The following is a 27270-nucleotide window of genomic DNA, read 5'->3' on the forward strand; positions in this document are numbered from 1 at the left end:
ACTAGTACATAAGACATATTACAGGAATGGTTCATCCTTTCTCTCAGGTACTTTGAAAGGGAGAAATTTTTGTTCAGCATACTGTTAAATAGGTAATGTTTTATTTTTTTATGCTGTGTTTATTTTTTGCCCAGAAAGTTTTCACAAAGACTAATTCTAGCCAGGGGAAACCTATGCCTGTAGATGATAGAAAATGGTGAGTTAGAGGAGCCTCTGTTCTGTTGCTCCAAGGGTACAATACTTGTGCGTTATGGGCCCCCATAACTTTCAGATTTGCAAATGCTATTTTCCTTTATCATAGACATGTGGAGAACAACTGTTGCACCCCTGACGAACTCAGGGTACGGATGAGTGGAGAATGCACTCCTCCACCTCCTGCTCCTTACACAGTGTGTGTGAATGAAAAAACCCACTTCTTCCCTTGCTCTACCCATTTGCACATAGAGCTTCTCCAAACTTTTCCTCTAGGTTTCCTTGTAAAAATATCTCTTCACTGTCCTACAAAGTCGCATGGGGTACAAAGCAGGCATTTCAGTATTTGGCTTTTAATTTATTCAGTATTACTGCTTTCACTACTCCCTCTTATTTCTTCTGTTCCCTTTAACTTTCTTACTTCTTTTTGATACTCTTTCTGCTGTGTCTACTGTGTCTCTCTGTTTCATTTCTGTTTGGTTTTTTTTCCCCCCTTTTTATGCTTCTTTTCCATGAGAAAAGGGAGGTGTTCCACCCTAGGCCAACTCATCATAGAGGCATGGAGAGAACTGGCAGAAGTCATTGCTCATGTCTGCCTATGCAGGGAGAGGATTAGGTTTTTGGTGCTGTGAGGATTTCTTGGAAGTGATATTGGAACTGTTCCAACAGCTTACAGTAAAAGGACTGCAGATGTAATGCAAGTTCAGCAAGGTGAAGTCCATCTTTTTTTCTGGTACGATAACAAATTGTCAGATGTGTCTCTGGTCTGAGAAATGAAACCTTTGTACAGGATGCTACATGGTACACTGTGGAGCTGAAGGATCCAGCCTTCATATGAAGTCTGACATCGAAGAGGAGAGACAGATTTCTGGCCTGTAAGGACCACAAAGAATTAAGCACAGAAGGAAACAATGCAATCTTTACAATCATATATGTTAAGAAAACCAGAGTGTGGGGTGTGCTAGAGACTCCCATGATGTGTGACACAGAAGATTCAGTTTGGACAGAATCAAGCAGCTTTTAGATGGAGTTGTTTGTGTAGGCCAAAATTGGTTGGTGTTAATGTTCCCTAGATGTACTTGATTTTTACAGGAGAAAATGAAGTTCTAGAAATGCAGCATGTACTTTGAGAAGGAAATGGTAGTCTTAGGGCCAGTGGTACTTTTTTCCATTGTCTGTGAGCAGCTCTTATGGAAGTTCTTCCTTCCTCTTTGTGAGGTATTTTCTATGTGAGTGGAGTTATCAACAGTGGAAATAACATAGCCTAAGGAAATCTAAAACGTGCCAGCATGACACCATTGTTTGGTAACAACAAAAGATTGATTCGATACTCAAAAAGAAGCTGAGAGTAAGATAGATGGAGATACTTGTGGCAGTCTGCACTGTTGAGATGTAGAAGTGCTTTCTCTAGAAACAGAGAATTTTCTCAGGGCTACTGGCTTCCTGCTTATGTACCTTGCCTGCACTTCAGGTCAGAGGTTATGGAGCCAAGTGGGTATTTAAGGGGAAGGGAGTATCATCTCTTGTGTTTGCACAGAGCCAGGTACAAAAGAGTGAGGAAAATGGGTAAGATCTCCAAGTGCTAAAGAGGCATAGACAATACCAAAAATTGTTTGCAGCATACTGAATGTAGTACTTTGCAGCAGTCTGATGACATGGACAGAAAACAGAATGGTGGCCCTATTCTGTCTTCTTGGATTTGGTTATTTTTGTCAACTCTAAGAATTTATATTCTGTTTAGTTATAGACCAACCTGAAATTAGAGTTTTGTGGCACAGGAAAATTAGCATTACGCTATTACCTTTGTATGAAAATGTAAAAGGTAAGCTTCAGTTTTTCTTTTTATGCATGATGGCTCTTCTTTTAAGCATTATTAAATGAATTAAATAATCCTAACTTTTTCAGACATTAGCCTTGAATCAAAGTCAAGGATGTAATTATAAACCATGAGCTCTTTGTAGTTCCATCTAGCTCCTCATCACTTTGTTGCCAAACATTATCAAGGTTTCAGGCTACAGTGTCACACTTACAGCCATACCAAAGGTTGTTTAGGTCATTGCAAAAAAAAAAAAAAAATCTCATTAAGGGTAGTTAACGTCTATATCCTGTATGGTGTTAACAGGTATTTCCTTATGTGAGAAAGGTACAAGAATGTAGGGAATCAGGCATCTCCAAGTTTTCAGGGTTCTGTTGATTTCAGAAAAGCAGGATCCTTTCCCAGTATTCTTCTGTGGTTAAGCATGCAACCTTAGTTCTTATCCTTCCTTAGATCTTAGCAATACTTGCAAGGGACACCTAATCATAGGGAAGTAGATGCTCAAAAGCCAGAGTAGGGTATTGCTACAACTTTTGGCCACAGCTTTGCTGGGACGTCATTATATATGTAGAAGTACTTCTGCCAATTCCACGTGGCAAATATGTGCTTTATCCAGCCAGAGCTTCTGTACGTTAAGAGTAGTGAACCAATAATAAAGTACTCTGCCTGTCTACCAAGCTCAGCTTCACTTTTCCCTTTTCAAATTTAAACAAAAAGCTCTGGATGTAACTGTACAATGCTTTAGAGAACAAAACAGAAATGATTTGCCACCTTCTTAGAAGTGTTAATTACAACAGTGTAGTAGTCCTTAGCAACAACTACTCTGAGACATAAAATAGCAGGGAAAGAAGGTTGTAGGGACAAATAGGTGGGTGAGAATTTTGATACTACTAATGAGAATTTTCTATTCTCTCTTATCAGCTTCAGGATGATACCCTCAGCCATTCATCTGCATTCATTATTTCATCCATCTGTCCCTCTGTAACTATATTTTTCCTTCCTGAAAAGAAGAGGCTGGAAGGCAAAAACTGACTATCATAATAAACATCAGCTTTTAGTCACTATTTTTTTGTTTGTTTTATTCCTAAAGCCCTTGTCTCTATTGTTGGCATTTTCTTAAATTCTACTATTTCTTTGCCACAATTTGTCATGAAATCTTTTGTTCCTGATAGTTGACATTCTTCTTTAAGTTCTGGGGGGGACTGAATGGCTCAGTGTCAGTTTTTAAATAAATATACCTAGCTACTACTGAATACAGAAAGTGATTTTAAGTGAAAAGCTCATATGTAAATAAACTGGCCTTTCAAAAATAAATACAGTTTTACAAGCCAGTCTTTAGGATTTAGAGTTCTGCTTTGTGGATTATTTTTTTCAAATTACAAAGTCAGCAGTAATGCCTCCAACAATTTCATCAAAATGGCCAATGCCCAGGAATACAGACATCATAAAGTGAGCAGGAATTAGATGACCTGATCAGGGATGACCACCCAATTGAGAATATGCTATGGATTAGTTTAAGTTATACAAACATTGATGTATTAACAGCAGGGGGAGGATTCAGTTGCTTTTTTGAAGTCTCAAGAGTCATGAACTAGGATAGTTCACTTTTAGCAAGGAGAACTGCACAGTCACAGCAGGTCATCACACACTTTGTGGGAGTGGAACTAGTGTGGGACACTTAGGGAGGAACTGTAATCTGGCAGCACATGGCCTCTTTGCAGGAGGTAGGGAATCCAGCACACCATGTTCATGCTGCTGCAATATTTGAGTAGTCCAGCACCATGTAGGAGGTGTGGGCAAGAGATACTTTACATGTGCCCACATCTTAGCCACAAAAAAGTAGCAATGTAGAGGCAAGAGACAGCATAATCCTTTTGAACATTAATAGGATGCCCACAGGGGAAAAAACCCATATACACGGGCTCACATGCTGAATGGCATTGTCAGCACATACACAAATAGTGCATATTAGTACCTAACACCACTGTTAACTGTAACAAAGATGGATTTGCTCTCATTAAAAAAACTCACATGGGAGTTGCGAGGAGGAGAAACAAGAAACTAAAAGAAGGATGTGCAAGTGAGTCTGTTCACTCAGAAATGTGGCAGCAACAGTAACATTTAAAATCAGTTTTCTTGGAAAAAAGTCCATTCACTTTTAAAAGCAAAAGGTTATTTCATGTTCATCATGTAGTATTTGAAACAACTGGATAAACAAGAGTAAAAATAGGTTAGTACAGTTTGTTTTAAGAGTGGATTTCTCCCGAGGCATACTGCTGTAAGTAAGGGTAACTCCACTAGTTCCTGGAGATCTATGATTGTGTGACTATCTCCACTTCTCTTAAAAAAGAAAGGAATGTTAGTGCTTTTCACTAACATTCACATTCATTACCATCACATTCCTAAGAAAATGTGATCTCAGCACACCTTAAGGCTCAAAAATCAAAGGGTAAATAGCAATATGCCAGCATTTACAATACTGGGAGTTTTACAACAAGATAATATATCAATTAGATGTGAGTCATGATTTCTACATGCTTCAGGTATGCAACAGTGATTTGTATAGGGAGTGGGCTGCATTAATTGAAGAGGAAGTTGCAGCGAGAGACTTGCTAACATTTGAAAGGCAGCTGTCGTTCACACATTCTAACAACTTGAAAATAAAGCATAAATCTGGAATCAGGAAAGAAAAATAAAAGAGGTGTTAAGATACAACTTCAAGTACCAGTCTAATGAGGTCAACATTAGTATGCTTAGAAGTTAGAAGTCTACAAACTTCCAGAACTGCTTTTCACCCAACAGAAGGAGAGGCAGTTTCTTTAGAACACCAGTCCTTTAAGTATGAGAGGGAAAATATAACCCAAAACATCTTATCCACAAAACAATCACCATCTTCCCTGATGAATAACAGTCTCCACACTCCCTGCAGTCAAAATTTACCTTTAGAAAAGTAACCACTTTCAGTATTGACTTTAAAATTGACTATGTGGAGATATTGGTAATAATAAGGGATTTATGCTAATATATTCTATGAAAGAAATGTGGTGATTTTGGATTGGTAGCGGAAGTATCCTTACTTCAGTAGAACCAGAAGACATATTTTTTAAACATTTCAAAACATTTTAGCACACAGATTTTATATCACGATTTGGAATATGTAGACTTCTCAGTCAGCTGTTCCATGTATCTACATGCTACAGTTTTGCAGGAGATTATTCAATTGTTAACAATTTATACTATTTACTGCAGTCCTGCTGCTAAGTAAACAGTTTTATAAAGTAACTCCTGCACTTGCTGTAACAAAATCTTCTCTCTCTGTCTGTTAGACAGGATCCTTACTTTCTTGCTGGACAGCATACTTTCTACTAATAGAAGGAAGGTGTCCAAGCAGATGCTTTCCAGAATGGTACCTGGGTGAGACTGACTGCTGTAAAATTGGCCAGTGTCACAGGCAGCTGGAGGCAGGCACTGAACGTGCCAGGGCACGTTCAAACACATATCCCAACTAGCTGGTGGAAAGTGTGGGCTGCTTCTCACTGATGAGGAGGAATGGAACATCAGAAGCATTTCTCATGGTATTTATGCTATCAGTTGGCTAGTATAGATTGAGAAATAGGACAGAACAGGTACCTTTACATTACTTGTGTAAATGTGTGGTTTAATGTGTGATGGAAGTCATGTTGAGCGTAATCATCCTTACAGCTGGAGTTCTGTGCATTCCTCCAGTGCATTACATGCTGTATGTGAAACAGCTCCTGCCAGGGAAACAAGAGGCTGTGCACAGTGGTGCCATATAAAGCACTGCAGTCATAAAGACCCTTGGCCACTCCTCTAGCCCAGTAAACTTGGCTTGATCTTCACACCATAGCTACCTCAACTCCTTTTCTGCAAATGTTCTTCCATAATGAAATTAGCAACTTCAGTTTTGACTTTAGCAGGGCACATCTACAATATCCTCACTGCGGCAGACTGTGAGGGGCAACATACAGTTGTTCATGCAGTTGGGTCTTGTTTCTGGACCACTTTTGCCAATGGTGGTGCAAGGCCAGTCAGAGCTAGGTCAAAACTGGAACTCAGCCTCCTGCGTTTTTGATGTGGTTATGCAGAAGCTGAGCCCAGGGTTTTGTCATTCAGGGTGGATAGGCAGAGACAGGCAGGCCAGGAGATTCTGAAGCCTCTTTATGAGGTTCTGTGGCTAAAGGGCCCATCCGGAAGGGTCAGCACACACCACATGCTCTGAGAAATGCAAGGATTACATCTCCTTATATTGGCACAACCATTTGTAAGTACACGTTTCTGCATACAGTTTGACAATTTCAACAGCAATACATATGAAGAACTATATTTTCCAAAAGAAAGAAGCAAAATACATCCAGGTAATTCCAAAAATAATTGCATGCAAAATCACACAGAATTTATAAAGCTGGAAAAGACCCCAGACCATCAAGTCCAACCTATGACTGACTAACACCACGGCAACTAGAACATTAAGACTGGATGCGACACTTAGTTTAACACCTCCAGGTGTGTCTCCATCACATCCATGGGCAATCCATTACAATGTCTAATCACTCTTTCTGTGAAGAAATTCTTCCTAAAGTGCCACCTAAACCTCCCCTGGCTCCGCTTAAGACTACGTCCTCTCGTACGTATGAGAGGTTGTATGTCTCCTCACAGCCGAGCTGTCCTGATTGCCGGAGTTGCAACAGGGAAAGGTTCCACCAGGCACACTGGAGGAAAGGAGCCGCTGCCTGCCACCACGGGAAGGGCCCGCCAAAACGTGCGCGCAGCCTCTTCCCGCGTCTCCAGCCGCCTCTGGGCTAAATGTGACACCCGGGAACGGCGTTAAAGGAGCTTCAGTGTTCGGTCTGACGCTGCCCACTGCAGCACGTTCCCGAGCCCTCCGACACTCCGCAGCAGCCGCGGGTTTGTCTGTTCACAGTCGTGCCCGATACAGCGAGTTTCCGACCAGCGCGGCCCTTCCAGCTCCGAGAACCGCCGCCGCCTCCCACCACCGGGACTCGGCGCCCCCCGCCCCGCCACATCCCCGCCGCCGCCGACAGCGCCTCCCACAGGCCGCCCGCGCGCTGCCGGGGGCCGCCCGTCCGCCGGCGCCGTCCCCGCTCCCGCCCGCCGCCGGCCACGGCGCGACTCCCGCCCAGGACCCCCTCTGCGAGCCCGGGGGCGGACGGGGCGACCCTCGGCCCCATCTCTCGCCAGGGCTGCGGGAGCGGCGCCAGCCCCCCGCGACAGCCGGGACCGGGCGGGGGCAGCGGGAAGGGCCGGCGGCGCCGGGCGGCCCCGCCCCGCTCATCCCCCCGCTCCCCCGCCCGCGTTCCCGGCGGGCGGCGCCGCGGGGTGACGGGCGGGTCTCGGCCACAGCCGAGTGCGGCGCGTCAGTTCCGGCGGGGAGCGCGGCGCGGCGCGTGGGTCGGAAGCGCCGCGGCGGCGGCGGCGGCGGGGGAGCGGAAAATGGCGACGGCCGCGCAGCTCACGGACGAGGAGCTCTTCTCGGAGCTGAGGCGCTTTGGCTTCTCCCCGGGGCCGGTCACCGAGAGCACCCGGCCCGTCTACCTGAAGAAGCTGAAGAAGCTGCGCGAGGATGAACGGGCCGGGGCCCGCGGCGGCGGCGCCAACAAGACCCGGAACAGCAACAACAATAACACGGGAGCCGGAGCGGCGCCGGGCGGAGGCGGCGGCCCCGGGCGGGCGGCCCCGGGAGCGCGGCTGGTCGGCGCCGAGCACTCCTTCCTCGCCGGGGCTACCGCCGGAGGCGGCCGGGGCCGCGCCGTACCCCCCGCCGGGGGCGGCAAAGTGCTGCTGGGCTTCAGCTCGGACGAGTCGGACGCGGAGAGCAGCCCCCGGAGCCAGGCCGGCGGCAGGAGGGAGCGCGCTGCGCCCCTCTTCCGCGGCCTCAGGCCCGGCGCCCCCCACGGCGCCTGCGGCGTGAGCAGCAGCTCCCCCCCGGAGGAGGCGGCCCGGCGGAAGCCCAGCGCCTGGTGGGGGGCGGCGGCCAGGAGACCGGCGGCGACTCAGGGTGTGAGGGAGCTGGGGGACGGCGAGGAGGAGGACGACGAAGAGGAGGAGGAGAAGGGGAGCGAGCTGCAGCGGTGGAAGAACCGGACCGTGAACGGGAACCGGCTCCTCTCCTACGGAGGCAGCGGGGACAAGTACTCGGACTCGGAGGAGGAGGAGGCGGCGGGGGCGAGGGCCAAACAGCAGGGACCGAAGGAGGAGTCTGCAGTTCGCCGGCCCAGACGGAGCCTCAGCAAGTCGCCTGCTCCATTCATAACAAGCAAATGCGCTGCAGCCGGCGCTGGCGTGATGGAGACGGGCCAAGAAAGGGCTGGCGGAGGCTGCGGTGCTGGTGTGCTCGTAACGAATGACAGGGCGGCGGGGGCGGCTGCTGCCGGCAGTCTAGACAGGGGCAGAAATCAGGAGGAGGAGGAGGAGGCGGCGGCGGTGGTGGGGGGAAGAGGAGGAGGATATGAAAATCTGGACTCTAGTCCTCCCAGCCCCAGGTACCGCATTGGCCTATCCAAGAAATCCCCATCAGTATTGTTGCTGCCAACACCGCTCACGGACGTGGACAGCGGCAAAATCAGTGACCCTCCAGGCACCATTAGGAAAGCGACCAATAATCATGTTCTCAGCGGTGCTCCTGGTAGCTGTAATGTTGAATCCAGGATCTATTCATCTGCTAATAGCCTTCCCCCGAGTGGAACAACCTCCTCCCTTAGACTCAACCACTCCAATCATACGGGTTCAAATCATACCTACCTGAAAAACACCTACAAGAAGAATCTCTCTGAGCCCGAGGAGGAGCTTCTCCAACAGTTCAAAAGAGAGGAGGTATCCACCACTGGAGGCTTCAGTGCACATTACCTGTCCATGTTCCTCTTAACTGCTGCATGCTTGTTCTTTCTGATACTGGGATTCACATACCTGAGAATGAGAGGTTCTGGAGTAGCTGAGGATGTGGGAGCCAACAGTAAGTATTAGGTGAAGGGTAAGAGCAGTTTCTGCACTGCTGTAACAACTGTTAATATGCCTTTGCATTCCCAGACATCCCTTACTGAACAGTTCTGGGTTCCACCTTAGTATATAATCTCTCTTTAGAGGATGGTGCACAGAGAAATCGTCTTTTCTTATGTGTGTACTTTGCAGGCTGGTATAATAAGCTTGCAAGATGTTTGAGGATAAACTTAAATCCCAGCATTCCCTGTAATCTGTTGATGCCTTGTTTTCTACCAAGTTTTCCTCCTAAAGCAATTTCTATGGGTTTTATTCGACTTAGCAGGAGTATGGTTAATAGAGAATTGACGGTGTAAGGCTTTATGTTAATCTCACGGTAGTAAGTGTACACAGTTAGATACCTGGGATTCCTGCAGGGCTAAGATTTGGCTGTAATTGTTTGGTAATAAAGCAGGTTGTTCTCGTTCGTGTGTGCTGAGGCTTGAAAAGGATCCTAGGCTGAGATGATGTTACACACTATGACAGACTTTGTGCAGTGAATACTTGATCTATTGTGTATTGTTTTCTAGTAAATACTTCCTTCTGGATTTAGTTGCAAATAAGGTTTATACATGAAATACTGCTGTGCTTTAGTCTGAGTTTCAGAGCATTCATTTTTTTTAATACTGATTTTTTTTTTTTTTGGAACTTCTTTAACATGTGGAAGTAACTTCTTGAATGGATTTAAAACCTACCATTTTCTACTAATGCAGAATACAAAACCGGAAAGATACCACCTAAAGGTGTGACTCATGCTAATTCAGTTCTTGGCTGTTCTGAAATGGACAGTGGAGATTCTAACATCAGAAAGAGAAATCATGCCATTGCTGTCTTGATTTTTCATTGCTCCTGGTGAGAAATTATGCAGAAATCTGTTTTTGGGATGTAAGAGCATTAGAAGGTTCTTGGCAATTTGCATTTTTCTTGAAATGATTGAGGATGGTGTATGGGGTGTATGCAAGTGTGTACATTTTCTTGTATAGGGAGTAGAGGATTTATAGACTCATTTGTGGACATGTATACAGTGCCTTGTAAGGAATGATCTGACTGTTATCTTGGGATCTGCTCGATGTCACAGGGCAGCAGTGTGGGCTAGCTTTTTTCTATTCCCTTTTGAACGTTATTCATTGCATTAAGGTAGCAGAATAGTTTTTAATTCTGTTTTGCACTCTTTGGAGGGGAGGGGCAAGTAACACATTTGATGTGGAGGAAGGACAGTAGCAGCAAGAATTTGGGGATTTGCAGTGGTTTCATTGCAGTGGTCCACGTGGCTTTTAAATACTGTTTAGTCTTGCTTTTTGGGCTGGCTGTGAACATACGCAGGTGGGCTATAATTAGATACAGTATAGTGTGACTGTTGGCACTGCTCATACTCTGGTTAGCTTCTGGCTATAACTGCTAGAGACAGGACTACGTTTTCTTATGTATGGATAAGCTGTGTTCTTGTACTAGCATGGATGATATTCTTCTTTTAGTCTTGAAATATGATGATTTTAACAGAAAATCTGTCAGCCTACTGGGGTAAACTGCCAGTTTCAGTGGTTCAGTTACAACTGGCTCACCATCCTGTTTGATGGAAGCTGAGTGTTCCAGAAATGCAGATAACAATAGTTCTTAAAGTTGAGTGGATTTTTTTTTTAATTGAAAGAAAATTTGGTTTTGAATGTGTGAACTTTCCTATAGAGCATGTGGGATGACTGTGTCATTGAGGATATTGCTCTTAAAAAGTTAACCCAGCTGGAACTGTTAGGAAAAACTGCCCTTTCCTTAGAGGACCTTTCTTAGGTGAGGCTGCCCAGTCGGTGCTCTGGTAGCCCAGTGTTGCTTGGTAGTTCAAGTAAACCAGTTCTTGGCCTGTTCTCACTTACCGTCTTTTCAGTGGAGCTCTTGAAAAGTGGATTTCCTGAAGAATTGTTCTGGCAGTGCCACTCCTATTTCATCTGTGCTATGTCCTCACAGCCCCAGGCTTTGCTGCCACATAACAAATGGGAAGGGGGAATATTATCCTTTGGCAGAAGCAAACAGCAGGTTTTGTGGCTAGCTCCTTTGACAGGAAGAGGAGCAGGCCACTTCTTTTAAGTAATGTGGGAATGAGCAGGGAGTTACCTTGCCCATATGTTTAACACGTGCTTACTAAATTCTCAAATCAGCATATGGAACAGAAATACGTTGGGATGTAGAACAGGCAAGAACAGACAAGATAGGCTAATAAAGACTGATTTTTACTGTCTTCTATTATATGCTTTCTAAGCTTAAACATCATCCAAGTGAGTCCTTTGACTCTTACACTTGTATGGGTGTATTGTCAGTGTGCTTTGTAGAAGCAGAAATGATTAGTAATTTTTAATTAAAAATAATAGTGTATCTCAAAAACAACCTATTCACTTAGGTGATTCGATATTGAGATATTTCTGTCTTTTAGATGATTGTAGGTAAGAATCTGTTGGGTGAGAATGATTTGATTGTGGAAAAAAAGCCAGATATTTTAAACTCCAGTTTGTGTCATAAAAACTTTTAGGGTTCAACAGAGTTGCAGTGTATGCATCTCTCTAATTATCACGTTTATTGTGATAAAGCAATAAAGGCAGTTATTTGTATATTTGGTGGCTTCTTATTTTAAATTTGCAGGGAAAGATGCACAGTGAGCTTAATGTTGGTTTTCTTAATGGTTAATTGCCTAAAATTAAATGCAATCAAAATGAGGTGATAGTATGTTTGTGACATTGAAAAATATTTATCACAGAGTGCACTCGATATCAACACCTAAATATTTGTTAGAACAAATCTAAGAACAGAGGAGGTGTGTCTCATGAGAGGGAGGCTTAAAACCACGTGTTGGAGTTGAATTTAGGCCAGGTATAATAATATAAACGAGAAGGGGTGAGCAGAGAATTTCAGAAGAGACTTGTCACTTACACTGCCTAGTGTTCAAATGATTCCTTATTCAGAGCTCTAAAACAGTTATGAAGTGCTTTAGTTTTTCCACATGTAGCATAAAATGTTCAAAGACAAATAAGAATTGGTCTAATTCTTCTGTGTCTAAGCTATAAAGGTCACTTGAAGTAAGATTTTTATGCTTTTTGTTGTCTAAAATATAGATAAAATAGATGTCTGTGGGGTTTTTCTTAAACCCGTTGAAATAAACTTCTCTTGAAGCTCTCATAAAAGACCAACTAATGCCTAAGTGCATGTTGTACTTGCTGTCTCTGACAGTGCTGGATTTGTAAGCGATTAGCTGGGGCTTGGTGCTGATTTTGCTCTGGCTGTAAAGTATGTTTTGATTGCACCTGCCTTCAAAATACCCTGGGATTGTATCAACTTCTTGCCAAACCAGTGTAGTATTTTGTCAGGAAAATGGTAGACTTTGTCTACTTCCTAGGTTCTTTAAACCCTGAAGAGTTGTGTATCCCTTCCAATTTTTGTGGTTTTGTGATGTTAATCTAAGCATCTCAATTGGTTGCTCCTGGAAGTTAATTCTAAAGTTATTTTTCATAAAAAGTTGGTAACAATGTCAGATTAGTTGATGTTGCTTTCAGATCTGGTTCACTTTCTTTCTGAGAGATGTGGCCGCTAGTACAGATGCTGTTGAAGTCTGTAATCTGAAATAGGTTGTGTGTGAGTTACTTTTACCATTTCTGCTCCAGTACTTTGTCTGGAAAGCAGTTGGGAAGGAAAAAACAAAACAGAACAAAACCACCACCACCACAACAAAAAAATCTTGAAAGTTTCAGGTAGTTCTTGTTTAAATATTATTTTCTTATAAGAAGAGGCTGTTTAAAGTGACATTTGTTGCTAGTAATTTCGGTGTTTCTGTGATACTTGTTACAAAACAACTGCTAGGAGGATAATCCTCACTATATTTGCTACAACTTGTGTTTTTGAAATGTTAATTTGGGAGACTTTGAGTAGTTGTGCAAGTGTAAGCTTATGCAAATCACAATTCTAAGAGTTTCATTCAGTTCGATTGATGTTCCTTTGTTCTTCACGTCTAAATCTCTCAGGTGTTAAAACCACTATGGAATTTTTTGCAGGGAATTTAATTGATAAGAAGTTAGACTTGCTGTATAAAAGACAAGATGACGGCTGTTATGCTCCCAGGCCTGCAAATTACTGTTGAAGTGCTGTGGTATTTCACCGATAACTGTTACAAATTTACTTGCCTTCTTTCGATCACCTTCTCTGAAGAGTCTAGATTATTGACAGCGTTGACTTTAATGGAAGAAAATTAGTTGTGGGTAAGAAGTATTTATAGGAGAGGACATAGAAAAGGGAGGGAGAAAAATTAAAAGATTTGCACAGTTCCTGGGTTGTGTGCCTATTAACATTCCTTGAGCTTTCCAAGGGATACCCTTGACTTGTATTTAACAACGTAACAACTTCTCTTGAAATATTAGCATATTGCTGTTTCACTTTCTGTATGTTGCTTTAAATCCTAGCTGGCAAGTATTTCTCAACTAGGTGATATAAAAGAAAATCCTGTTGCTTTTCTTAAAGACTAGTCTCTCTTGTAGCAATCTTAATTCAATGGTTTGCTGAGTTTTGGATTAGGATCAGTAGATCAAACAAGAAGAATCCCTAGGCTACCTTCATAAGGTAAAGCCAGGCAGAATAGTTAGATTTCCTTAGGATGCTTGACAATTTTAAACTCTCATCTTTCTTATGGTATGTCAGAAATTATTCTTTAAAATGAAGAGTATTTTGGCCTTTTATCTAGGAAAGTCTGAATAATTATTTAGTGACTTTCATCTAGGAAAGTCTTAAGTAATTGCCCTGTAGTACAAAATAGCTCAGCTGACAACTTCAGGTCCTTCCTAAAGGATAATAAACAGTCAGTTAACCTTTGTAATAGATCTGGAGTATAAATATGAATATTGCTCAGCAGTGTTTGAAACAAAAATGATAAAAAATCAGAATTCCTGTTTTCAGAGAGATAATGGTAGTTGATACTTTGTTAAAAATATTTATAACTGCTTTGCATTCATGCCTTAAATGGGCTGCTGTTTGCAGATGTGCTCAAAACATTCCTTATGCCATTACTGTAGATTCTTATTATGACATTTTTTCAAAGTTACTGTTGGAGGCTATGCTTTTTTTTAAAGTAAATACTGGAAAATTTGAACTAGAATCACTCTCCTGTGGAGCAGGGATGCAGAAGAGTTCTGACAGGAGTCAATCTGTTTTCATTAGCTATCAAGAAGAAATCAAAAGTTTGCACTGCATTATATAGTGCATAGTTTTCTCAAAAGCAAATTCCATTTCTGGTGTGAAAAAATTAAAGGTGATTCAGAATCTGAAAGCAGATCTTGTTGCAACTTTTTTGTTTTAGAAAGCATTAGATACTAGAAAAATGTTGGAAAGCAAAAAGCAGACTTGTTTCATTTGTTAAGAGCCTCTGTCAGCTCTAGTACTCTTGAAGTGCAGTGCAGATCTTTCTGCTTAGGACAGATGCATAGAGTGATAGTGGATGTGGTGGAAGTATTTTGAAGAAGAGCCCATGATACACAAGGACTTAAATTTTGCTTAAATTTATCTGTTGTAGGGGCCCTACTTGGCACTGTTTCATAATCTGTAATTATCCCAGTTACAAGAGGAGAATCAGGTTTGCAGTCCTCCTATCTCTGGCAAACAATTGTTTTTCTAAAAATCATTTAAATCCTTTTGAGAGCTCCATTTCTTCTGAGAGTGGAAGAGTGGAAGATTGCAAACTTTAGCTTGACTGCTTACCCAGCTAAGCTGGCAGGAGTTGCAGAGTTGTACTGAACTGATCTAGAGTCTGATTCTAGGCTTGGGCTTCAGTAATAGTATGAACATTTGAACAGACCAGAACTGCTGCTTGAGAAAGTTGCTTCACTAAAAAGCTTAGGCAAATAAATTAAGCAAGTACAGTGTTTTTTGTTTTTTTTTTTTTTGATGGAAGGGCTACTCCAGTGTTGTGGAGAATCACAGAGTGTTGTAATCATGAGACATAAATTCCTTTGGCCTTTATAGTTCTTGTGCTAAAATTAGTTGTCTGTTGTGATTTGTGTTAGATTGAGGGGAATAAGTTTACTGGTCAGTGGACTGTGAAATCAAGGTATATTAAAAAGACAAGATTTTCTGGGGGAGAATCCCATGTTTCCTGAGAACTTCTTTAGTACCATCTTTGACTTGTCTGTTCTTGGCTCCTGTTTCTCCTGGTAGATACAGATTTGTGGAAGAAGGTGGCAGTGCCTTTGCTGTGATTATAATAAAAATGGACATGGTGTAGCTCAGGTCTTGATCAAAGTAACCTTGGTAGCTTCTGCCTCTTGAGTCTTTCTCATAGAGAAAAACTTATCAAAAGGGGCAGTGGTACTGATGGAAAGAAGCATACTAATCTGTGCAGGGATAGATTCAAGAACCACTGCACATCTTAAAGCTGATCTCATGTAGCTTACTTCTGTATTAGAAGGCTTGGTAGAGTTTGTAAATGTCCAGTGTTGAGTCCAACTGTGCTGTACTTCCCACAATGTTATTTACTGCTGTTTTTCTGTTCTGCTTGTGTTTACATTCTGCTGTGGAGTGTGAGAGTAGGTATATGTTAACCATGAAACAGGCAAATGTGGTGCCTGTTGGGCATAGCTGGCTGGAGGAGATGTGCTGTTATGGCTGGCATTTTGCAGAGGTGAATTCTTTTTGCAGGGGAAAAGATCAAATTTTCTGCTTACTGAGTGTCATATTGTAACATCGAGGTATCTTGAGTAAGGCTGCCTGTTTAGAGTCTTCAATTCATTCAGATGCTTTAAATGAACTCTGAGTGACAGACTGAATTGATACAAAAAGCTGTTTAATGTAGGGAGAAGAGTAGGGGCTTGAAAAGAGATGTGTAACATTGAATTTAGAGGCACTAACAGTTACTAAGTATTCTCTAAGATGCATTGAATACTATTGATCCTTTCCTTGGTAAGTAAGAAATGGGTCTGTTCATAAATGAGGGATTGTAGAACCAACTCCTCAGCTACTTTATCTTTGTTTCAGAGAAGGCCATCTACTTAAAAATTTAAAGATGGCTTGTTACAGAATAATTGTTTTGTATGTATACATGCTAAGACTTCCTTCATACTGCTTTTATTCACTTAAGTCTTAATACATGACCACATCCCCCTACCCTTCTATTTTTTGAAAAAGTACAAGAAATGTTTATACTTGGTATTACAGTGTCTTGGGTAAATGCAGCATCAGCTTGTCCTTTTTGGGTGTCAGCTGAACAAAACTTTACCACAAGAGGACTGCTGGGCATGAGGTGGACAAATATAGTGGTTTTCCTAACACTAGATTTTAACGTCATGTCTAGATCTTAATTTTACTTTTGTCCACAGAAAAGTGTTTCTTTGGTCAGTTAAATCTCTGAATTGGAGAAACCTAACACTGTACTTTAATTTCATAACTGTTTTGGGTAGCTTTAGGGTATTTTCAGTAGGCTGCTTATCAAAGTCACTCTAACCATCTGTACCCTCAATACGCCTCATCTCACTATGTAGTTGTGCAATAAAACTCCACAACACTTTATTTAGTAGTACTTATCTCAGTGTTTGTTCAGCATCAACCTGCACAGCAGAAACCTCTCATATCTCACGTATCCCCATACCTCACAATTTCACCAAACACGTTTTTATTTGAATATGTAGATGCTGTTGGTCATAGAGAGCAGAAGTCTAGCTATAGAACTAATCTGAAACATGTCAGCAGATACTGAGCAATGGAAGATTTACTGTGAGGGATGGCTTTCATATCTCAGAAGGTAGATACTTGATTACTTTTTATTCTGATTTGTGTTTTGTTTGTCTTGTTACTCTTGCCTGAAATAATGCTTGGGTTTGTTGTAAGGCGAGTTGGTGTTTGTTGTTTTTTAATTCCCAGTATATTTTCTGGGAAATAGTATAATTTTATCTGTTAAGGAATTTCTGTTCATCTCTAGCTTTATCTAAAGTTTAGAGTGCTGTTTGTTCTTTTTCAGGTGTCATTCCTTAGACAACCAAAGAGGATTTTGTTGAGTGAGACTGGGTGGTGCATGTGTGACAAACGCCTTAGAGGCATTTTTACAGGCTGTGGAAATCCACAGTTCAAACCTAATAATGGGGGAAAGCCAGTCTAGCAGTGTTGCTTGTGCTGTTTCTCTTTGCAGATTCCTTGGAAATAGTTTACTGTTACTTTGTAAATAAGAGAAAATGATTTATGAAATTCCATGGTGGTATCTTGCAAAGGAGAGTATTGTATTAGGTTCAGTCTGGTCTGTTTCTGTATTGGTGTGCACCCTGTGTGTGACCCAGGAAAGTGTGGGGAGGAGAAAGGCATAGTGTATTTCAAGAAAAAACTGTGAAGTGTTTTTATTATTATTATTATTATTATTATTATTATTATTATTTGGTTGATTTGGAGGTTTCTTGAGTGTGTGTGTGTGAAAGTAATTTTATGTTGTCCTAGGGAGACTTTGCCTAGCTGAGAAAATCAGAGCAGAGGTGCAGATTTTCTTCTGGAGAAGGAACTAGACTCATAATTTATTTTTGGGTTTTGTTTCTCTTACCTTGTGAGCATGAGAAGTACTTAGGCTTTTACATCTGCTTATGTAAAGGCACATGTGGATAAAAGTGTTTGTAAGGCACTATGGGAAACAGGGAATCTGTGCTGTGTTTGAAGGATATGTTCATGTTTGGGTGCTTTGTCTTTTGCATATAATAATAAATGCATGTTCATTTTGATATAAACTCAGAAATAAACTAAAAAGGGAGTGTTGAGAACATCTAAGAGAGCTATAGTGCTGTACTGTTTGTGCAGTGACCTTTGAACTAGGAGTAGAAATACCAATCTTTTGAGTACTCCTGAGAGCTCATTCATTCAGGATGGGCAGGTAGGTATGCACAGTTCCATTTGGTGATCCTAGGTGTTTTATGATCAATGCCTGTTAGGTTTTACTTCTATCAGACAGGGTGCTCCCTGCAGAAACTCTGTAGGCAATGTTGTTTCCATTGAGCATGGATGTGTCGGCATATTTCAGAATTGTACAGTGCAGTGGCTTTTTATTTATAACTTTAAACACTTTCTTTTCTTTTGACCTTTAGCTAAAAGGTGCTGCTTATTGAACTAACAACAAAAATGTGCAGATTGAGTACAAATGCACGTGAAGTAGAGTGGGGAGGAAAACCATGAGATGTTAAATCCAGCTTGTTTGATTCTGCTGTGTAGGATGTGTGGTATTAAAGTGATTCCTCTTGAGGTAGAGCAGACTGGAGGGAAATGACACAAAAGCAGCAGCCCTGGGAAGGAGCCGTTCTGGTAATTGAGGACCTAGGGCCAAATGGTGTATGCCTATTCCTTCTGTAAGGGAATGAGTTAGCATATGATATCCTTCGCTATTCAGAAAATGGTAATGTACTCAGCTGCTTACACAAGCTTTGGGATTAGACTAATTATATGGCCAGCTCCCTTAAGCACGAGATACATGGTTTGAGGGGAAAGAGTTAGGATCTTGTTCTGTAAACTTTTTTTTTTTTCATAGTTCAAGCACTGAGCTTTGTGCTACTCTGTAGTCATCTACATACTACAGAGTTCTCATGTGCCAAAGGTGTGGTCTGGTTTTATTGCCCCTAGTGTTTGAGATCTTGGTAAGACTCACTTGTACTTCCTTTCTGGCTTCTTTTTTTTCCTTTTCTGCATGGCAGATCAGTTTCTTGCCAAGAAAGGTTTTGATTTGTCTTAGTTTTTTCCTGCTCTCTAGATTCACCAGCGTCAGAAGTGAGCACAGTACTGCTCGAAGATTGATTACCTTAATCCACAAGCTGATACTGTAACCTTTTAACTAATAGGCACAACCCATTTAATTAATAAACAGTTATGATAACATTAGTTCAAGTTCAGTCTTAGTTCAAACAGGCTCTTAATCTGAGTAAAGGGTGATGGTGTGTTAGTCCAGTTGTTCCATTCCGATAATTTTTATCTTTCTTTTAAATTTTATTTAATTTTTATTTTATTTGAAGGTAGATTAAGCAAACAAATCATCAAACATATGCAGTTCCTACGGTAGACAGCCTGGGAGGTTAGCCAGCTCTTCAGAATCTTAGTCCAGTGAAATAAAAATGGAAGTAACTCAATATTGCCTGCTCTTATGCATGTCCAGTCAAGTGTGTTATGTTCTGTATTACTGCTGAGCTCATCCTGCTTTTGAGCTCTTAAAACTTCCACAATATGTAGTGGGCAGTTTTCATTTTTCTCTTAACTAATAAGGATACTTTGCTAAACTGACTGCTGCTTCCTCGGTTGAAAGCTCATCTTTGTCATGCCAAGAGACCTGCTAGTAGCTACCTCCATATGTCCTGCAGAGAGCACCTGTTTTCAGAGTTCTGCTGTTGAGTTCAGGCTTTGTAAATATATTGTTCAGCAGTTCTGCTGCTGTTAGTGCAGCAAGCACTCATAGGTCAATGTGTGCTGAATGAGTAAAAGGACTTAGGCACAGCAGAACCCCAGTTTTAAAAATGAAAAATTCTTATGTGATCTGTATCTTGACTTTGCTCATGATTGATGGCCTTTTAAGAGTTTTATTGTCAGTGTTCTTCCTTTGAATGTTACCTTTGGATGTTGTAAACTGTTCATAATATTACTAGTACTTTGTAACTGAAGTCTGTAATTGAAAGAAGAGGTTATAACTGGGTGTTTTTATGTTGTAAACTTTTCAAGACCGAAATCCTTACTGCTTGTATGAAATCACAGGATATTTTTATCAAGGCTGGGCTCCTTGGCAGAGTGACAGTAGATTCAGTATTTAATTGCAGCTTCTCATTGATTCTTAAACCTGTTTCAATAACACTTGCTTTATTATTTGCTATATTATTTGCTTTCCACTTTGAACTTTGGAGTTTGAGGAAAGTGGAACACTTCCTAGTTTAACATAAAACATGTTTTGTTGCCATGCTTTCAAGATGGAATTTCCCCTTTTTCTAAATTTGTGTTCATTTATTGAAGTTGTGGCCTTTTGACCCTATAAAATGTAAGGAGCTAAAATATTTGGGAGAGGTGCAGAAGGCAGCAGAGGAGCTATTTCAGAAGCTTATTCTGATCCTCTCCCAATGTAAAATGCTGGTATGTATCTGAAGTCTAACATTTCTCCTGATAATGTTTTGCAACTGCTCATAAGAGCAGTCTTAGTGTAGTAGGTTTTTTTTTTAAATTCCTATTTATACACATTAGTCTGTAGTAAATACTGTGTGTGTGTGTATGCAAGGAATATGGTTTTAATCTGATTTTTACAGTGCATGGCAAATGCACTTTTGGGCCACTTTCTCTAGTAGAACAGAGACAGCTGTTTCTTCTGTGTTTTGTAATATAATGCAAAAGAGCATGTGTGCAAATACTGTTACTAAAAATATTTCCTTAAATATTCTTAAGAACTGACAGTTTTAATAATTTCTAGGTTTTTTGATCACTAGTACAAGTGCTAGAATGAAACTAATGTTAGCGTTGTAGTAAAACTGATCTGAATGAAAAGCTTTCCCAAAGCACTTGTCTCTTCTTAAATATGGATGAAATTGGCATGACTCTCAGGAGTACCTTTCAACATTCAGATTTATTCTAACCAGCACTTAAGTAGGCAGGAGTAGATTTGAACCTTTCTAGAAAGAGTGATACAGCTAATCAAAGGAGAGGGTTATTTTGTTGTAATTTCTTGGGTTTTTATTTTTTGTTAGTAGTGAAGTAGTGAAAAACTCCAGAGAGAAATTCTGGTAGGTCATGTCCTTTTACCTAAAATAATGAAGACTCTTATTTTCAGCACTGGTAGAAAATGTGTCTGAAGTGTATATCACAAATATGATTGTTTTAATTCTTTTGGAATTTGGGCTTTGTCAAAAAAAGTGAACAACATGAAATTTTTGGTTATGTCATCAGTCGTTACATCACTTACAAACAGAATGAATTAAAATTCTATTGGTGGAAAAATTATTAATAAAAGTGCTTAAAACTGAGCCAGTTGAAAAAGTGACTAGATGTTAAGGAAAGGTTCAGCCATTTGTAGAGTTTGCTAATCCTCGTGGCACATTATGTTGCTCTTTAAAATTGACAGGGCCAAGGATTATTCAAACTCTAATGGGGTACTCATTTAGAAATACAAAAACCATTTCCAAAGCACACAAAGATTATCTGCAGTGAAGGAATTGCTGAATGATTTGGTTTCTTGATATCAAAGCAGAGAGATTTGGCCTATTGGTTTGAAGTGGTTTTACCTGAATTTGAGAAATACGAAGCTGGAAGGTCATCCAAAGCTGCTTGTCTGTTTTGAGCATTGAATAATCGCAGATGGGAAAATAAAGGCAGGATTATTTTACTTAAGAAGTTTGAAATATGGAGATCTGGAATAACGTTTTATGCAATAACTTGTTTGGTTGGTGTTTTTCTGGCATTTTAAGGTTTAGGAGTTCTGAGAGACAATGTTTTGGAATTATTCTTGACACATACACAGTATGTCACTGGGTGAAGTCAGACCTTGATCCTAGACTTAGAAAAAGTTACAGATCTGTTAGCTGACACAGAAAATACTTGGGTTGTAAAACTTGTTTTCGAGATAATGTAGAAAAAGGCTGGGCTAAAGGCCCATTTCTGATAGCAGTGCTTCTAATAGTGTTTCTCACTCTGGTAGCAGTACATTATCCAGCTAATGTATTTGTTTTAAGAGGGAAAAGTATCTGATGGAAAGCATTAGGTTATCTGCCTAATGTGCAGAGCATATCTTGTAAGACAGATTTTGGAAATGTTACTGCTTCTGTTTTAGGGTTCTGGTTGTGGCATGGTGGATGAAGAGGAGAAAAGTACTTGCAGGGAAGAACATTCTTGCTTCTGCAGAAGCTGCTGACTTGGAACTAAATGTTGTAGTGCACAGTCTCTGAATCCTTTGGGTGAATGGTACTTGGTGCCTTGATCACACTGAGAAACAAGGTGCTTACAGGTTATTTGGTATCTGTTTCTGCAGCCATGGCTTTACAGCTCCTTAAAGTTGCCTTGGGATTTTGCTTTTTCATCTACAAAATCAAATTATCTGTGCATTCAGAAATAGATTATGACATTACAATGGTTCTGTTAAAAATGTCACCCTAAAATGTTAGGAGGAACAGAGCTGCTGAAATGTTCAGAGGTAGCTTTTATAGCAAGGAGGAAGAGGACTCTGAAATGTGGAACAGTGAGGAATGTAGTGAAGGCATGAATATTATAGAGGGGCTGAATAGTGTTATTTCTCTCTCCTTTGGTACAAGGATACATGTTTTAACTTTGTAGCATAAGTAGATGGTAATTTGTTCTTTGAACTCCATTAGAATGTGAGCTTGATAGACTATTTTCAAGGCTGGCAATTGTTGCATGGTAGAGGTCTCAAACCCTTTTTGAGGAGCCTTGGAAGTATATGTTCAGATAAAAATCTTATATTAATAATTATGAATTTAATGTTTCGTTTGCTAGAATAAGAATTTATCACTCTTACAAATATGGTTACGTATTCTAAGAATTGTCAAGAAAGCTTTTGAACCAAGAATGCTGATGTAATGAAACATCTTATGCATGTTGCAGTAGGTGAAGACTTTACATCTGTGACTGGAGCATGTGGGAGGATTTGGTAAGAGCTTAGGTTCTGGACAAAAGAAAGAAGGGTGTATTTGAAAGAGGAATTACTGAAGAAGTTAAGGAGTGGCCTTATTAACTCGAATTGAGGCTATGTGGTAAATAAATGCAGATTGATTGACAGTCATAATTGCATAGGCAGCTGATAAATTGCTGCAGTTGCATTTTGCACACTTGCCTCTTAAGGCACCAGTCATGCTAAACTAAATGGCATCATATATAAAATGTACTTCAGTTTTTGGTTAACTATAACATTTAGCTTCAGAGAGATTTCATAGAAATCCTGTAGTGTGAGTTAAAATAAGGAGTTTTAAAGATTGTTTAATTTTTGTGATAGGTAATTTTGAAGAGGTAGTTGGTATTCCTGGTCATTGTAACCACTGTATTTTTGTGAAGGAAAGGCAAACATTGACATCTCATCTGGCTTGCTTAGTAAATTCAAGATATTAATTTCTGTGAGCATGAAGTGCCCAAATGTGTTTTACACCAGAGTTGTGATGCTGGAAAAGTCTAACCACCACCACAGCCTCCTCTTAATTGCTGGTCTGCCCTAGCCTATCTAGAATTTCATGTGGCTGTTTTTGGTGTGGGTCTTTGCAGACATGGAAATTTTGCATATGTGTTTGTTTCATGACTTCCTTCAGTGCTAAAATACTCAGGTATACTGAAATCTATGCTGGCTTGTGTCTTGTGTTTGTACACCACTTCCAGCCTTAAACCACTGCTCAAACAAGATTTCATGTATGCTCAGTAAGATTGATCCTGGAGTCTGTAATTATCCTTGTCTAGATAACAATCAAATTGGGTGTTTAATCCTATTTTAGGCTGTTTAAATTGAACGTTTAGTGTGCTGGGTGTGTTCTATTGAGTTAATGAGTGAAATACATAAAACTTTTCAAAGTTGGTAGCTTGATAATCCAGTAAGCAATGGCTGTGAATTTGGACCTATGAAATGAAATCATGAGGTGCTGTAGGGCTTGGTTTGCAAGAGTTTTCAACATTGCTTCTATCAGCTTTAATTTATCTTATAGCTGAATACAGTATTTGGATGTCTGTGAAAACCAGTCCCTGTGTTTGGGTGGTTTTGGTTTGGGTTTTTTTTTTCCCATTTGCTGTATCAGAAGAAGCTGAAGGGCTTATTGGGTAGATAACATCCTCAATTTTTTTCTGATCTCAGGCACATGGACAAACTTGTTTGCATAGTTACAGAGAGTCAAGCCTTCTTCATTTAGAAAGCATTTTCATTGTCCCACTGTTTTATAGATCATTTGTTTGTTGTAACCGTAGTAATGTGAATATTACCATTGCTACATGCAAGAGCAAAGAAAGGGTAATCGTTTCTACTTCAAACTTCTTTTCAAAACTAAGGTGAAGTGAACCAACATTTGTCTGCTGGCAAAGAGTGCTACTGGAGGTCATGCAGTTAATAAAAATCATATTCTTTTACAAATATTTTTTTTCTTAGAAAAGGAATTTTTTTTGGTTTTTTTTTATCCATATTCACTTACACTTGACTAAGGTTGGGAACCCTGTTTCATAAGTTAGTCCTTAGTTTCTTTTGTATCCTCCGTTTCTCCTAAATGAGAAGTCTTGCCATGAATTTGATCTGTCAACCTTTATGTTTCTCTTATGTTTCCAATTTATAACTAAATTACCTGATCAGTTTAAGCATGGTTGTGGTTCAGAAAGCAATATATTGTCAATCAATCTACTCTCAGGTGGGCAACTCTTGATGTTTCGTGGATACCTACATGCATGGGGAGTGCATGAGCTCTCAGTGTGTCGTCTCACTCTTGTTTAAAGAAAATGCTGAGTTGTAGAGCTTTGTTGTATGTATTAGTGGTTAGTAAAAACGGACTTTTCCTTTTTTGAAATGTCCACTAAAATGTAAAACATACCAATTATTTCAAAGTGATTGAGTTATTAAAGCGAGAGTTGGCAAATGGCAAGCACAGCTTTGTTTGTGAGGAAATAGCTGTGAAATGTGTTGACATACAAAGTTCTGGTTTAACCTAAATGCTACTATATTGCATTATCAAATGCAGAGTTAAGGCAAAGGTTAATAGATGTCTCTTTGTTATTTGTCTTATTATGGACCTTGTTTTTATCTTAATTATTACAGAGTTGTCATAAAGCTACAATGTTGATATACCTGTTTAGTATTTTCAGACCCTAGAGTGAATTAATTTTTTTCTTTTCTTTTTTTTTGACAGTCAAGGATCCCTTTAGTGAAGAACTCCAAAAGATACAAGTAAGTAAAACTACCTAACACAGATTTTTATTGGTCACATGATTGTATAGAAACAATATAGATCTGTTCAGAAGGATGCAGTTTTAGTATAACTTGCAGGGGATAAATTCACTTCTTGTAACTAATGTTTTAATTTCTTTTTCGTCTTGGGCAATATAAATAGGATTACATTTACAGTGGCATGCTGGTTGCTTTATATACAATGAAAATAGTACATAATTTGTGTTGTAAAAAGAAAAGAGTGTTGTAAATTTTGAGACTAAATTTAATAGTTTTTCACTTACTGTTGCCATTTGACTTCTCAACCTTGAAAGCACAGCTGGTAAGAGATGATTGACATGAGACCCCAGGATACTTAGTGCTGTAGAAGAGCAAGGGTTAAAGTCCTTCAAAATGGATTTTAAAAATTGTCTTTTTCACTTTGATTCCATTCTGTTACTTATCCCTATATTCACTTTTTTGTCTGAAGTATCAGGCAAATCATTTTTGAAATGTCACCATTGAAGCTATCTGTATTATTCTTAGCTGTGCAGCATGCATTCAGGTAGTTCTCTCTTCTGACTTGAATTGTAAACATAGTGATCTGCTTTTGTTGGCATATATAAGCAAGTATTGCAAGATAGTTATGGAGGATTTGGGGGGGCATTTTTTTGGTTCACTGTCTGGCATTTGTTTTTTTTGTTTGATGCATTGGTGGAGGGCTTTTTTGTCTAGAATCGAACTCTCCGGAAGTGAATAATTGCCCATTAAGCAGATAGCCTTGGCTGATTTCTTGAAAAGAAAGTGTTTCTGAATCTCTTGAACAAATTAAATTTCTTGAGGCAGATTCTGGGGATTCTTTCAAAATGACTTTACTAGTGCAGAGAGAATACATTTCATGCACTGGACTCAGCCTGAGAACCTGTTCTATATGTTACTTTCTCCTGTTTCTCCTGCACTGTTTCATAGTAATCCTATTGCATGCTTCATTGTTTGTTAGCTACAAAGATTATACTGTTCAGCTCCTTCTTTTATGTGGTCCAATCATTAATTAGATTAAATTGGTCACAGTAATATTTCTCATGTTCATGTCAATGTAGCTATTAGTGAAGCCATGGGTGCACATACTGGTAAATATATAGAACATGAAGTACTGTTGGTTTATGTGTGTGTGTATGTGTACTGGAGGACTGATTTTACTCTTCTGCCATTCACAGTGTTTTGGCCAGGAGATGAGTTAATAAGGTTGGTTAGTTTCCTGAGAAGTATCAACTACATGAACTTAATCTCAGTGATGGTTTTGTAGTACTAGAATAGGGAGAGGTGGCGCTGGTAATTGTTGATAGTGCTGTTGGGAAATAACTTGTCCATGTTTGATCAATGAAAGAAGTATTTTCCTTTTCTGGTAGCAATTTTCTTATGGAAAAAAAATTGGACATTTTCACATTAAATGAAATTTAATGTTCACATTTTAAATTAAATGTTCATATTTTAAAATTATGTCAATAGTGCTGGTGCATCAGGAAATTAAGGCTAATATAGTTCTTTTTTTTCAAACTGAGCATAATCAGCATATGTACAAACTGGAAAATTACTTTTTTGAGTATTTTTTTTAATGAATGCTTTAGTTTTAGCCATTTGATGAAACTTCAACATTTTAGAATAGCCTTTAGTAAATGTATGTGTATGTAATTGCATGTTCTTCGTGTTTTGAATAATTCCTTCTAATATAAAATGGTCCTGGTTATAAGTAAATAAAATTGCTCAATATCTTGGTAAGTTTAACTCCCCTGTAAATAGCAATTATATGACACCTCATATTCATGCTTGTTCTGGGAATTAGGCTTTTTTGTATTATGGTGTATGCAGGAAGTATCAGCAAGATAGTCCACAGCTTTCTGGTGTGCTTTGCTTTGGCTTTTTGTTAGCTGTGGGTGGTTTATTTGGTTGTTTGTTTTTTAAAATAAAATTACTGTACTTTGAAGGTAGACAACAAAAATCTTCCTTTGCTCTGAATTTTATGCTGGAATGTGGCCAGATGGTGCTTTAGTGTGGCTTGTATAAAATGTTGCTGCACATTTATAAAGAATAAAACTTTTATTTCTATGTAGTAGCTATCAAAAAACTACTCCAAACAAAACAGAGTTCTTTTGAGTAATTTCACCAATCTCTCAGTAGTATCAAAATACTGCTGCGAGTTTTTTGGGTTTAACTGGCAGCTCCATCAGAGTGCAAGCTGCAATCTAGTTTTGCTTCAGTCAAGATCTGAAAATTTAATGTAGTGAATACTTGGATTCAAAATCTATTACCTGCATCACTGTTGATGTGTAAGACATTACAGCTTTGTGTAAACCCTTGGTTTTTTCCTCATGGTATATGAAGATTTTGGGGATAAATGGGAAAA

General features: G+C 39.9%; 1 protein-coding gene across 2 annotated transcripts in view; it reads left to right on the forward strand.

Annotated features, from left to right (window-relative positions):
• Window positions 1–7429: 7429 nt before the first annotated feature.
• Window positions 7430–27270, forward strand: part of LEMD3 (LEM domain containing 3) — a 43581-nt gene continuing 23740 nt past the window's right edge. For both annotated transcript variants that reach the window (XR_010743612.1, XM_066319123.1), the window contains exons 1-2: window positions 7430–8999; window positions 24850–24887. Coding sequence is in view for 1 of the 2 variants with exons in the window: in XM_066319123.1 (XP_066175220.1) it covers window positions 7481–8999; window positions 24850–24887 (1557 nt within the window). In the remaining variant the exon portion in view is untranslated. The remainder of the gene's footprint in view (window positions 9000–24849; window positions 24888–27270) is intronic.

This window comes from Sylvia atricapilla, chromosome 5, assembly GCF_009819655.1.
Source record: "Sylvia atricapilla isolate bSylAtr1 chromosome 5, bSylAtr1.pri, whole genome shotgun sequence".
Taxonomy (NCBI): domain Eukaryota; kingdom Metazoa; phylum Chordata; class Aves; order Passeriformes; family Sylviidae; genus Sylvia; species Sylvia atricapilla.